Genomic DNA, 13,672 nt, shown 5'->3' with positions numbered 1-13,672 from the left:
CATTCATCTCCAGACAGTGCACGTAGCACCCAAAGTTCCCATTAACTGGCCGACTGTCCCGTAGAAGCCTTGCCCTTTCCTTCCCAGAGCACTCAGCAGCAGGCTTTGGTCAACATATATGACAAACCTAAGCATCAGTCTTTAACGGTCATGCTGTCTTTGCAAAAGTCCCACATTGCTGCCAAAGGGAGAAAAGTCAGGTAAGTTCTGACGCTGAGCAACGTACACCATGCTGCCTGTCTCACTAGTGTGGCTGATGGATGGAGTCACTACAGGACTGTCGCAATGTGTGGGTCGCAGCAGAGTCTCTAGCTATAGTGTTGTAAGTGTCATGGTGTCTTGCCCAGCACAGATGATCAGACAAACACTGGCAGCACCATTGTTGGGTCTGTCTCTGGTCACAGTACTTGCTGAAGGTAGTTAAAACTCTGTGCAGACGACAGTCAGTACGGTTGGTTCCTGAATCCAAAGCCAGACATGAAGGTGAAGGAGTACCTAGTTTCAGGCTGGAGACAGGAAGGATGCAAACCTTGTAAGGCATGTGCTGTGCCTCAGAATGAAGACTACTGAAATGCCAGAAACCGGTCCTAGGAAGCTTGTTTCCCGTCCAGGGAAGGCATGTCTTGGCAGTTCGGGCTGGACTGTTCCCATGAGGCACAGGGTCAGACTGATTTGCATATGGCCATGTCTGAACTGGGGTGGCAGACTTGGCTAAAGAACGGTGATGGATTAAACCCAGATCTGTTGACTGGGTGTGAGTGGGTGTGAGTGTTTGATTGGCTCAGATGCTCCATCCATCACCACCCCCTTTTGTACCGCTCAGAATGAAGTTTTGACTGACCAACAGGAGGCAGTCATGGGAACTACAGCTTAGATTACGGTCCAGTCAGATATGGGGCATGCTGAACTCACGATCTTAGTATTAGTTTAAGGAGGGAAATAGAGGCATCCCGCAATGAAAAGTGAGAATACACCCATCTTTTAATTACTCAGCAAATTTGTCTATATGCACTCAGATGCTCCAATAAAGTGAGGAAAGTAACTAAATGTATTCTTGTTGATGTGTATATACAAATGAAAGCATACTGTCATAGTGCACCATTTATACTGCACAATTACTTTCGGGATTGTTCAACTTTCCAAACACAATAATATCTATACCTGCACAAGCTCATTTAGGACTACTGCATCGAAGCCAGACAGATACTGTACGTAATATCTTTGCATCACTGGTCCGTATTTTCGTACATGTGCTCGGAGTTCTTCCATATAGAAAATCAGTTCAGCTATGTGCCTAAGGAAGCAAAACCAGAAAGCTGTTACAATGTTAAAAAACATTTTTTTTAATGAAGCATTATTTTATTTATATTTTTTTTATGATCCAGCCGCTGTTACAGGAATCCACAACAATTGGTATAACACCTAGATAGGTGCCACAAACCACAAGCAGAAATAAATCACATATGATATAATGTGACCAATGCGTACATGTTTTCATTTAAATAATGGTCCGGTTTCATCCACTAGCATGTTACAAGTCAACAAATGTTTCCAACAATACAAGAACTGAGAAACAAAAAACTACATAAAAGAGCTTCTGTTAATTTTGTTTCAATGCCTGGACAGACACTTTCAATATTTTTATTGCAAAAAAACAGCATATGCCAGAACCGCTAGGCAAAAAAGGGAAAGATTCATATATAAATCATGGCACTGTGCATCTCAATATACATCCATGTCTGTTCAACGCAGCACAACCTATTGTAGAGGACAATTTTCTTTCAGTTATTGAATATGTTAATGTATTTTATTAATTTGGAGTCATGTATTATGTTTTGCTAAATCACAATATGTTCTTAACTCCTTGGATGCTCATGACGAGCTGAGCTCGTCATGAGCCACGTCGCTCCGGTGCTCATGACGAGCTCAGCTCGTCATGGCCCGTGGAACGCTCAGGTGCGGGGAGAATTCCCCCGCTGTGCTGAGCGTTCCACGGGAGGCAATACACCTGTGACGAGCTGAGCTCGTCATGAGCACAGGAGCGCCGTAACTCATGACGAGCTCAGCTCGTCATGAGCATGGGAGCGCTGTGCGCGCCCCCTCACCCCCAGCACAGGTGGGGATTAACCCCCGCAGCAAAGGGGTTAAAACCTGCTATGATGCCGAGGAGGAAAATAGATGAAATGTGACCAGGTAAAGTTCGGATATTTTGTTTTAGAAGACTTTCAGCGTTTTTACAACTGCAGGTGACAGACGCAGAACACTTGTTGGTATATTGTCGAGATTGGCAAGTCTCCAGTCTTGCCTTTAACTGAATACCTCCAGTACATAACTCCATGGATGGACTGGGTTGAGTCACGCAGTCCCGGCAACATTCAGTCATTACAGACAGGGTCCTGACATTGATGTAGACTATGACACAATATGCGCCAACATCAACACCATTACACTCCTTATGGTCACTCCATGGAGACTCACTCAGGCACTTCCTGTTACGTCCCCCCTCTGGTCTAATAACACATGCCTCCGCGAGGTATTGATCTAGAAGCAATTCGCGATCCTTTTAAGCATAATTGCCACTCCTAAGATGGCGCCCTCACTGAACCACCCGAGCATCTAGTTCCGCCCATCGGACCAGACCGGGTGCTGCGCATGCGCGTGACGCATTCTAGATGCGCCTTTACTTCCTTAAAACGGCGGACACCGGCAGAAACCTCCACCAGCTGCTCCGCACCCTGACCAGGTGCCGTGAGCGTGAAGGGTAGGTGTTCCGCCGTTCCAGTGTCTACGCCAAGGTAAGCTTGACTCGAGACCGTTAAAGCCCTAATGCCAGCATGGAGCATGGATGACGGACAATACCGGGCCGAGTTGTTCGATCACCGCTTGGGCCCGACGTAGATCACCTTGCTGATCGGAAGTCTTCCCGGAGGCCCCGCGATGCAGAATATAGTTTACTAAGCCTGACCACTCACCTGACCCGCCCCCAGCTCGCCGGGTCTCCCTTTATATAGAAACAGAGTACGCTATTGATTCACTTAAGCCTGGGGTCCCTCTGAGCGTTTCTCTTCTAAGCATAATATTTTAGAAGCATAAGATTATGGCCTATTTGCCCATGTACCCGCCCCCATCCCGCCTGATCTATTACTGAAGGGGCTGAGGGCTTGACTTCACCTACCTCCCTGTCCCCTATGATAATAGATAGGAGTGTTGTGATTGATACGTATCTAAAATCGCATGAATAATACTGTTACCCAGGGGGCCATAGTCTATGGGGATTACCCCGCTCAGCCTTTCTCCCTACCTAACCGGATTATTAACTGCTGCCGGGAGAGTGTCTTACGTGCCATCTGGGGCCGCTACCGCTAATACTAAGTGTACCACCATTCAGTTCTACCTAACCTGTCCAAGTTACCAGCCACCAATTTCTACATCCAATAGGTGTATCTAAACCGGATTACGCTGGCCTCACGGGAGCATGCTGCGGGGCCTAGTCTTAATCCCCTTAGGGTAAGAACCTGATTAATGCTGTATGCCTGCTGTTGTTGTCCTGAGGGACGGGTTGTTATCTTTTAGGCTTCGGGTATATACCAATGTTTTTAAACACACAATAGAAATTCCCAATTGTGACATTTGGGTGGTGTATGCCATAGAAGGGACGTTGCACCCGAATTCCTGGTTCAATTGGTTTTTCCCTTCTACACCACCCCCCCTCACCTCTCACAGTGTGGAGCCTGCGTCACAAGAGTCACGCTGCACGATTTGAGCATTGAGTCACTATGTTGCATTTGACTTGAACTGTTCTTTCTGTCTTTATACTTTGTTCCCCTACCTCTAGGTCGCCTAAATAGAGCAGGACCCCTTGGCCCTCTTGTCCTCCGACCCAGCGAGGTTGTATGTGCTTTCTTTATATAGATTTAGCATTGAGGCCACTTTTTTGTGTAGTACTTTAATTCTTTTGGTCCTGACGAATCGCCTTCCGGCGAGAAACATGTTGACCACACTAGGGGGTAGAGTTATTGTTCTGTACACCTTTACGGTCTCTAAACTCCCCTCCCACCCCTTTTAACTAAGGAATCAGCCACGTTATTAAAGTTGCAAGTGGACTGATTACCTTTTTTATCGCTTTCACTCACCACTGCACTGACTACACCTCTTCCATCCTCACCCACATCCACCTTCGGCAAGGAACTAAAAGAACCCCGTCAAAAGAGTACCTTTGGGGACTCCGTCGGACATTGCAGCGCCGGTCTGACGAGGGGCAGTGAGCCGATGATGACACCGGACACCCTCTAGTAAGGGTGTGTTCCACGCTTATTACTTTGGGTGTGTGAGGCTCTCTAAGTTCCGACTAGGGAACCCTTCCTTCGCAACCACAGTATTTATAATACCAACTCTTTGCTCCACACTGTTAAACGCCCCCTGGGGAACTTTGTACTTTGCTGTTAGCTCTATTTTTGGACATGTACACTGGACCCCATTAAATATCGTCCTCTCCTGTTCCCCCATTTGTTAAAAATCTTTGCGTGGGCCAACCCACGGAACTGTTTAGGCTACCTCCAGCGACAACTCGCTGTGAGGCCCATTGGTTACCTCGAATGACTTGTTGTATTTGAGTGTTTCCCACATACCTTTTGCCTTACCCTTCACTTCCACGACTCTTTCCCCCGGGTGCCCGTCCCACTATGGAGGACGTCCCGGGTCTCAGTTTCGATGAGGAAACTATAGCCGAAGCCCTGAGGGATACACCCTCACTCTTGGGATCATCAGAGGCTGCCGCCACTGGCTCCTCTACTGACGACTGGACAACACTCACCACCTTGAAAAAAGAGTGGTTACGTATTACCATGCATGGTCTTATGATGGCTGAATACCTGAGGGCCAACATCGCCCCCCAGGGACTCATAGTCAACCTTTTCCCCAGGATCTTCCTAGAAGACAACCAGTTCAAAGGGGACTGGTGCCAGGTCTCCTGGAAATGTACGAAAGATCTACTTTTCTTGATTGTCAAAACAGCCAAAAGATTGGCAGACGCTCTGCTGGACAAAATAACAGCTATAGAAACAGCGATGAAGACAGCTGTTAGTAAAAATGCTAAGACGGCCTTCTCAGCTAAACTCACAGAGATTAATCAGGAGATTGCCGATAATCAGGAATATCTCCTTAAACAGAAATTGTCCAAACTTGAAAAAGATGTAGCAAGGTTTGAGAAAGAAAAAGTTTACCCTTACCTTAAAGAAGGATACACCAATAAGAAAACTGGGTATTCCTCCGATGAGAATTCTGGCTTTGATAGTCGAAGAGGGTCCTCTAGCAGTGACTCTAGCACTGGTGCCACCCCTAATAACTACCGCCAGCAACGGCGCCCCAACTGGAACCGGGGCTTCCATCAAGGACCTATGTTCCATGGACCCCCACAAATGCTACCTCCATGGCAATACCCCTTTTACCCGCAAGGCCCCCCACAATTCTACCCCCAGAACCCTTTTCACGACAGAGGTTGGGGCAGAGGAAAAGGGCGCAAACGGAGCGGCACAAGAGGGGTACAGTGGCAAGACCAGCCATCGACATCAGCTCCGATGGAAACCAGGAGCACAGCGAGGGGGAGAAGAGCTTAGTGGTCAATCTCTCAAACAGAGTTCTCTCTCCTATAGAAACGACTACCCTTGAAAAGGGCTTAGGGTTTGTCCCCACGCCCATCCCGGACAGTTTCACAGAAATATGTGAGATTAAACAATTTTTCCGCAAAGTACGCCTTAGGGCCTACTTCCAGGACCAGCCTTCCAGTGAACAAACTGACACGGGCCTACATAACCCTTCCACTTTTACCCCAACGGACGGGATGGTCCCTCCTGAGGTATTGACCTTCGAGAAGGCTGTACTTAAATCCTTGGAGAATAAACCAAACTCCAATAGTTATAACAATCTAAGCAAAGCTGAAAGACAAGCAGTCTTATCCCTTGGCAATGACACCGCCATCGTGATAAAACAAGCTGACAAAGGGGGAGCAACTGTCATACAAGACGCCATCGATTATGACACAGAGTGTAAGCGCCAACTGGCCAACACTACCCACTACAGACCCCTCCCAACAGATCCAACTAACAGACTTAGTACAGACATCTCCAGTCTGATCATTGAAGGTGAAGCCAATAACTGGATCTCCAAAAAAGAGGCAGAGTTTCTCCTGACGAAGCACCCTGTGGTACCGTATTTCTATACTCTGCCCAAAATTCATAAAGGGACCAGTCCAGTCCCAGGGAGACCCATTGTCTCTGGGATTGGCTCATTATTGGAACCCTTATCTAAGTTTTGTGATGTGTTTCTTCAACCCATTGTAAAGGAAATACCCTCCTACCTCCAAGATACAAGAGATGTCTTACGTCTCATTGAGTCAATTGAAGGGCGAGAAGATGTAGACCTACTTCTCACGCTTGATGTAGAAGCGTTATATACGAACATTCCCCAAGCAGCCACACTAGAAGCCGTGGAATCCGCCCTGATGCAGCAGGAGTGGTCCTCGCCTACTCCTATATCTTTCATTATGGCATGTGCAAGTATTGCGTTAACGGAAAACTTCTTCCAATATGGTTCACAGCTGTACCACCAGATCAGAGGTACCTCGATGGGTTCGACCTTTGCCCCTAGCATTGCCTGCATTTACATGGCGGCTTTTGAGGACCAGATCATCTATCCCGACTCCAATCCCTTCCGACAACATCTCACACTATGGCGTCGGTACATCGACGACATTCTGATACTATGGAAGGGTGACCGAGAGAGCTGCAATCAATTCTGCACCTGGATTAACCTACAGAATCCCTACCTGAAATTCACTGGGACTATGTCAGAGACAGCTTTGCCCTTCCTTGACCTCACGATACGGCTGGGACCAGCCGGTCTGAGTACCACTCTGTTTCGTAAAGAGACGGACAGAAACAGCCTCCTTCTGTTTAACAGTCATCACCCCAGAGCACTACGCGAAAATCTGCCCTTTGGTCAATTCTTGAGGATACGTAGGAATTGCTCCTCAAGGGATGATTACAGACAGGAAGCTAATACCTTACAAAGTAAGCTGCTTGACAGAGGGTATCCCACCAAATTGATACGAGACTCTAGTAAGAGAGCCCTTAACAACCATAGAGAGGCCCTCCTGGAAGTACACCAAAAAGAACGCGACGATCTTATAACATGTGTCACTAGTTTCACCAGGAATTCAAATTTCATTAAGAAAACAGTGAATAAGCACTGGGGCATCCTCAATTCAGGGGGTACTGATCTACCCAAGCCTAGGTTTGCATTTAAACGGACAACGAACCTAAAAGACTCCCTGATACATACACGTCCCAAGAAATCACCTGTTGCTGGACAACGCACATTATGGGACCTCCCACCCGTGGTTGGACACTATCCCTGTGGGGGCTGTGCTGTCTGTCCCCAATCTAGACAGTGCAAAGAAATCACACTTACAGACTCTTTCACTTGGAAACTGAATAGACATACTAACTGTAATAGCTCCAAGTGTGTCTATCTCCTTATCTGCCCTTGTGGCAAATTCTACGTCGGGATGACCATGAGACAGGTCAAATTGAGAATAACGGAGCATAAAAGCAATATACGATGCTCCAAAACTCATACGAGACTGTATGAACATTACAAACAACACAATCACCCGGCCGACAGCATCCAATGGCTAGTGCTTGAGTCCCAACCCGCCATGACGAGACAAGCTTTGTTCAGGCTTGAACAGAGATGGGTGCATCGTCTCCAGCTAGACACAATGGGGCTGAATGACGCGATTCCCTGGGCGAGTGTCTCGAGGTAGATACCCTCTATTCAAATATCTATTTTACCCCTATTGCAATGGTATCTCATCCTAGACATTCCTCCCTTGCCATATACCCCTGACCAGCGGTGGGTTTTTTACCTTTAACTGAATACCTCCAGTACATAACTCCATGGATGGACTGGGTTGAGTCACGCAGTCCCGGCAACATTCAGTCATTACAGACAGGGTCCTGACATTGATGTAGACTATGACACAATATGCGCCAACATCAACACCATTACACTCCTTATGGTCACTCCATGGAGACTCACTCAGGCACTTCCTGTTACGTCCCCCCTCTGGTCTAATAACACATGCCTCCGCGAGGTATTGATCTAGAAGCAATTCGCGATCCTTTTAAGCATAATTGCCACTCCTAAGATGGCGCCCTCACTGAACCACCCGAGCATCTAGTTCCGCCCATCGGACCAGACCGGGTGCTGCGCATGCGCGTGACGCATTCTAGATGCGCCTTTACTTCCTTAAAACGGCGGACACCGGCAGAAACCTCCACCAGCTGCTCCGCACCCTGACCAGGTGCCGTGAGCGTGAAGGGTAGGTGTTCCGCCGTTCCAGTGTCTACGCCAAGGTAAGCTTGACTCGAGACCGTTAAAGCCCTAATGGCAGCATGGAGCATGGATGACGGACAATACCGGGCCGAGTTGTTCGATCACCGCTTGGGCCCGACGTAGATCACCTTGCTGATCGGAAGTCTTCCCGGAGGCCCCGCGATGCAGAATATAGTTTACTAAGCCTGACCACTCACCTGACCCGCCCCCAGCTCGCCGGGTCTCCCTTTATATAGAAACAGAGTACGCTATTGATTCACTTAAGCCTGGGGTCCCTCTGAGCGTTTCTCTTCTAAGCATAATATTTTAGAAGCATAAGATTATGGCCTATTTGCCCATGTACCCGCCCCCATCCCGCCTGATCTATTACTGAAGGGGCTGAGGGCTTGACTTCACCTACCTCCCTGTCCCCTATGATAATAGATAGGAGTGTTGTGATTGATACGTATCTAAAATCGCATGAATAATACTGTTACCCAGGGGGCCATAGTCTATGGGGATTACCCCGCTCAGCCTTTCTCCCTACCTAACCGGATTATTAACTGCTGCCGGGAGAGTGTCTTACGTGCCATCTGGGGCCGCTACCGCTAATACTAAGTGTACCACCATTCAGTTCTACCTAACCTGTCCAAGTTACCAGCCACCAATTTCTACATCCAATAGGTGTATCTAAACCTGATTACGCTGGCCTCACGGGAGCATGCTGCGGGGCCTAGTCTTAATCCCCTTAGGGTAAGAACCTGATTAATGCTGTATGCCTGCTGTTGTTGTCCTGAGGGACGGGTTGTTATCTTTTAGGCTTCGGGTATATACCAATGTTTTTAAACACACAATAGAAATTCCCAATTGTGACATTTGGGTGGTGTATGCCATAGAAGGGACGTTGCACCCGAATTCCTGGTTCAATTGGTTTTTCCCTTCTACACCACCCCCCCTCACCTCTCACAGTGTGGAGCCTGCGTCACAAGAGTCACGCTGCACGATTTGAGCATTGAGTCACTATGTTGCATTTGACTTGAACTGTTCTTTCTGTCTTTATATTTTGTTCCCCTACCTCTAGGTCGCCTAAATAGAGCAGGACCCCTTGGCCCTCTTGTCCTCCGACCCAGCGAGGTTGTATGTGCTTTCTTTATATAGATTTAGCATTGAGGCCACTTTTTTGTGTAGTACTTTAATTCTTTTGGTCCTGACGAATCGCCTTCCGGCGAGAAACATGTTGACCACACTAGGGGGTAGAGTTATTGTTCTGTACACCTTTACGGTCTCTAAACTCCCCTCCCACCCCTTTTAACTAAGGAATCAGCCACGTTATTAAAGTTGCAAGTGGACTGATTACCTTTTTTATCGCTTTCACTCACCACTGCACTGACTACACCTCTTCCATCCTCACCCACATCCACCTTCGGCAAGGAACTAAAAGAACCCCGTCAAAAGAGTACCTTTGGGGACTCCGTCGGACATTGCAGCGCCGGTCTGACGAGGGGCAGTGAGCCGATGATGACACCGGACACCCTCTAGTAAGGGTGTGTTCCACGCTTATTACTTTGGGTGTGTGAGGCTCTCTAAGTTCCGACTAGGGAACCCTTCCTTCGCAACCACAGTATTTATAATACCAACTCTTTGCTCCACACTGTTAAACGCCCCCTGGGGAACTTTGTACTTTGCTGTTAAGTCTCCAGTCTGAACACGGCATATTGTATTGTATTGTAATTGCATTTATATAGCGCTAACTACCCCTGACGAGGCGTCGAAGCGCTTTTTCGGCGAGTAGAACTCTACTCCGGGACCCATAGAGGATTAGCGTTGAATTAGTAAGGTGAAACATGCAAGTAGCTTTTAAGTGGTGGATAGGTTAGTCTGTTATTTGGATTTGGAATTATAGCAGAAGGATAGAAGAGGACAAAGGTTTGTATTTATATAGCGCTTGTTGACGCACGCTATTCAGGAAGCCTACAAAGGATTAGTGGTGAATTAATATGGTGAAATATGAAGTAATTTCAATGGTGAATATTAGTCAGTTACTTGGAGTGAGAAGGATAGCGGAGGGATAAAAGGGGAAGGAAGATTGCATTCATATAGCACTTGTTACCCCTGATGGGTGTTGAATCGCTTTTCTTGCGAGTAGCACGCCACTCCAGAACCCATAAAGGATTACTGTTGAAAATTAGTATAGTAAAAAAAAATATGAAGTAATTGGAGTAGTGGATATGTTATTTAGTTATTTGGGTAGTATAATAGTATCATTTAATATGGAATTTGAGAAGTGAACATGTTAGTCTGTTAATTTCGATTGAAAAGGACAATGGATGGATAAAAGAGTGAAAGTTTTTTATTTTTTTAAGTCTTAGCAATAGGAGGAGGCTTTTGGATAGGTAAAAAGGAGTTTTGGAGGGGAGGACTCAGAGGAAAGAGTTTAGAAAGTTTTGTTTTAGGGGATCGGTATAGTAAAAGAGGTGTCCGATGTTGCAAGGAGGGGTAGAGTAGGAGAGAGTCTAGAAAGTGTTATTTTGGCAATCATAGTAGTGGTATGGGGTTTGGGATAAATGAGAGAGTGGATGTAGAGGATATATTGATTGATGTATAGGATGAGAGATAGGGTAGTGCATTGGAAAGAGTAGTAGAAAAGTTTGAGATGAGTCATGAGGTTGGGCTAGAAGATGTATTGAGCAAAGTATAGGCTGAGAAATCGGGTAGTGCATTGGACATGCTAAATTTGAATAAAGTGATGAATATATAGATCAAAATATTGATAGAGGCACAGGATGAGAAATAGGGTAGTGGATTGGATATGCTTTTTCAGGAGAAAAGTAACAGACTCGCAGATCCAAGTACATGGAAGGTACATAGATGCACACTGGAAGTATTTACATGTAGACCAAAGATTTTTTTTTTTCTCTACATAATTATTTTAAATGTTTATACAAAGTAATACACAAATATAGGTACATATCTATAGTGAAAAAAAATGCTTGTATACAGAGGGATATGCTGTCAATTTCTGTTTCCGTATGGTGCTTATGTGGGGAAGAGTCAAATCTTGAGTAGTTTTCTGAAGATAAGGTGGTTGTCGGTGGACCCTTAAGTTGGGGGGGGGGGTAAAGAGTTCCATAGTTTGGCTGCTTGAACAGAGAAGGATGTGCCACCCATAGTTTTTTTCTTGTATGGTGGGATTTTGAGGCGAGATGCTCCTTTAGAGTGGAGATTTCCTTTGTTGAATGTGTTTGGTGATTTTATTCCTGATGAAGAGCGGTCCCATTCCATGCATTGCTTTGTGGGTGATACAAAGGAGTTTGAACGTGGATCTTCTGGCAACCTGTAACCAATGCAGGGCTTTCAAGGCAGGGGAGATGTGGTCTCGCGGTTTGATATGCAAGTGTAGTCTGGCAGCCGAATTCTGAATCTGTTGTAGTCTTTTCATGGTTGTTAAAGGTGATCTGTGGTAGAGGCTATTGGCATAATCGAGTTTGGACAGAACAAGGGAGATGGTAGCTTGGACCTTGTGTGGAAACTCGAATGAGGGAAAATTTGTCGCAGCGTCTTTATAGTAGCAAAGCTTGATCTTGCTAGTTTATCCACTTGGGCATTCATCGACAGCTTTCAGTCCATGGTCATTCCGAGGTTTCTTACTTCCTTCGATACTTTAGGCTGTGATCCCAGTTCATCAGGCCATGCGGCAAGCGGGTTGTAATGTTTCCAATCGCCACACGTGAGTATTTCAGTTTTTGAAGCATTCAATTTGAGATGGCTCTAGGTCAGTCAATGATCCACAGCTCTGAGACAGCTTAAAATTGGTGATTTTCCAATGTCTTTGGGGCATTCCAGTTGAAGGAGTATTTGCTTGTCATCTGCATAGTTTTAGCACGTGAGGTGAAATTTATTGATCAGTACTGGTAATGACTTCATGTAGATGTTGAAAAGCATGGGATAGATGATAGAACCTTGAGGGACCCCTGCTTTTGTGGAGTACAGTTTGGACGAGAAAGGTGGGGTATGGATGACATTAGTTCTGTTTCGAAGGTAGGACGCTATCAAGTCTAAAGCAGTTCCCTCTATACCGGCTTCATAGAGTCTTTCTTTCAGAGTGTCATGGTCAACTGTGTCAAAGGCAGCTGAGAGGTTCAAGAGGAGTAGCGCAGCAACCCCGTTTAGTCAACTGTATTCTTCAGGTCATCCCAGACGGCAAGGAGGGCAGATTCAGTGCCTCTTCCCGGACGGAATTCTGTTTGGAAGTCTGAAAGTATGTCATTCTCTACAATGAATTGTGACACCTGGGCGAACGCTGCTCTTTATCAGTTTGCCCAGGAACGGCCCATTTGTAATGGGTCTGTAGCTGTCAGGGTTCAGCAGGTCCAAGTTTGTTTTCTTCAGTAAAGGGTGTATGTATGACTTAATATTCATCCAGGGGGATACAGTAACATGCGGGGTCCATGTCAAATTCAGTTGCATAGTAAACATGACAGAAGAATTATCAAAATGAATAGTTGGTTCATGGCTGCGTGTGAAGTGCAGGTTAATCTTGTTAAAAACAAACGGCCAGATTCATCAAGGTAAGGAATTGCGAGTCCTTAATAGCGAATTTTAAGGATTCGCTATTAAGGACTCGCAAAACGGGATTCGTGTAGGAATCGCAATTGAATTTGCGATTCCCACTGATTCCTTATTTGCAATTAGCTAATTGCTAAATCGCAAATAAGGAATAACTCCCCATTCATTCCTATGGGCCTAGAGCGCCCATAGGAATGAATGGGGAGTCATTCCTTATTTGCGATTAGCAATTAGCTAATCGCAAATAAGGAAGCGATTTCTAGGGTGCCAGGGGTGTCCAAAGGACACCCTGTAGCACCCCTGAAATGTAATCTACATTGGGGTTGCGCACACACATGTCCAAAGAACATGTGTGTGTGTAACATGCAACTTAGAAAAATGCATTTAAATGCATTTTTCTCAGTTTTCGCTATTTACCACGAGGTTTGACCTTGCGGTAAATAGCGGCCCAAAATTGCGATTTCGCAATTTGAAAATGGTTCATGAATTGCATTTAAGGAATCTCAAATAGAGAGTCCTTAAATGCAATTCCTCGCAAATGTGCGAATTCTTTAATAGCAAATTTTTTATTTGGGATGATGAATCCCAAATGCAAAAATTGCACTCGCAAAGGTCCAGATTCTCAGAATCTGGCCCTTTGCGAGCGCAATTAAGCTTGATGAATCTGGCCGAAAGTGAGCAGACAGAAAACCGTATACAAAATTCTCTCTAAGGGTACCACCTTTATGTATTA

At 45.9% G+C, this 13,672-nt stretch overlaps 1 protein-coding gene across 1 annotated transcript in view; it reads right to left on the bottom strand.

Annotated features, from left to right (window-relative positions):
• Positions 1-13,672, bottom strand: part of NCKAP1 (NCK associated protein 1) — a 649,223-nt gene that overhangs the window by 398,961 nt on the left and 236,590 nt on the right. The window contains exon 13 of the mRNA XM_086955458.1: positions 1,162-1,294. Within this exon, the coding sequence (XP_086811584.1) occupies positions 1,162-1,294 (133 nt within the window). The remainder of the gene's footprint in view (positions 1-1,161; positions 1,295-13,672) is intronic.

This window comes from Lissotriton vulgaris, chromosome 2_1 (assembly GCF_964263255.1).
Source record: "Lissotriton vulgaris chromosome 2_1, aLisVul1.2, whole genome shotgun sequence".
NCBI lineage: Eukaryota > Metazoa > Chordata > Amphibia > Caudata > Salamandridae > Lissotriton > Lissotriton vulgaris.
This window is presented reverse-complemented; position numbering and strand designations above follow the sequence as displayed.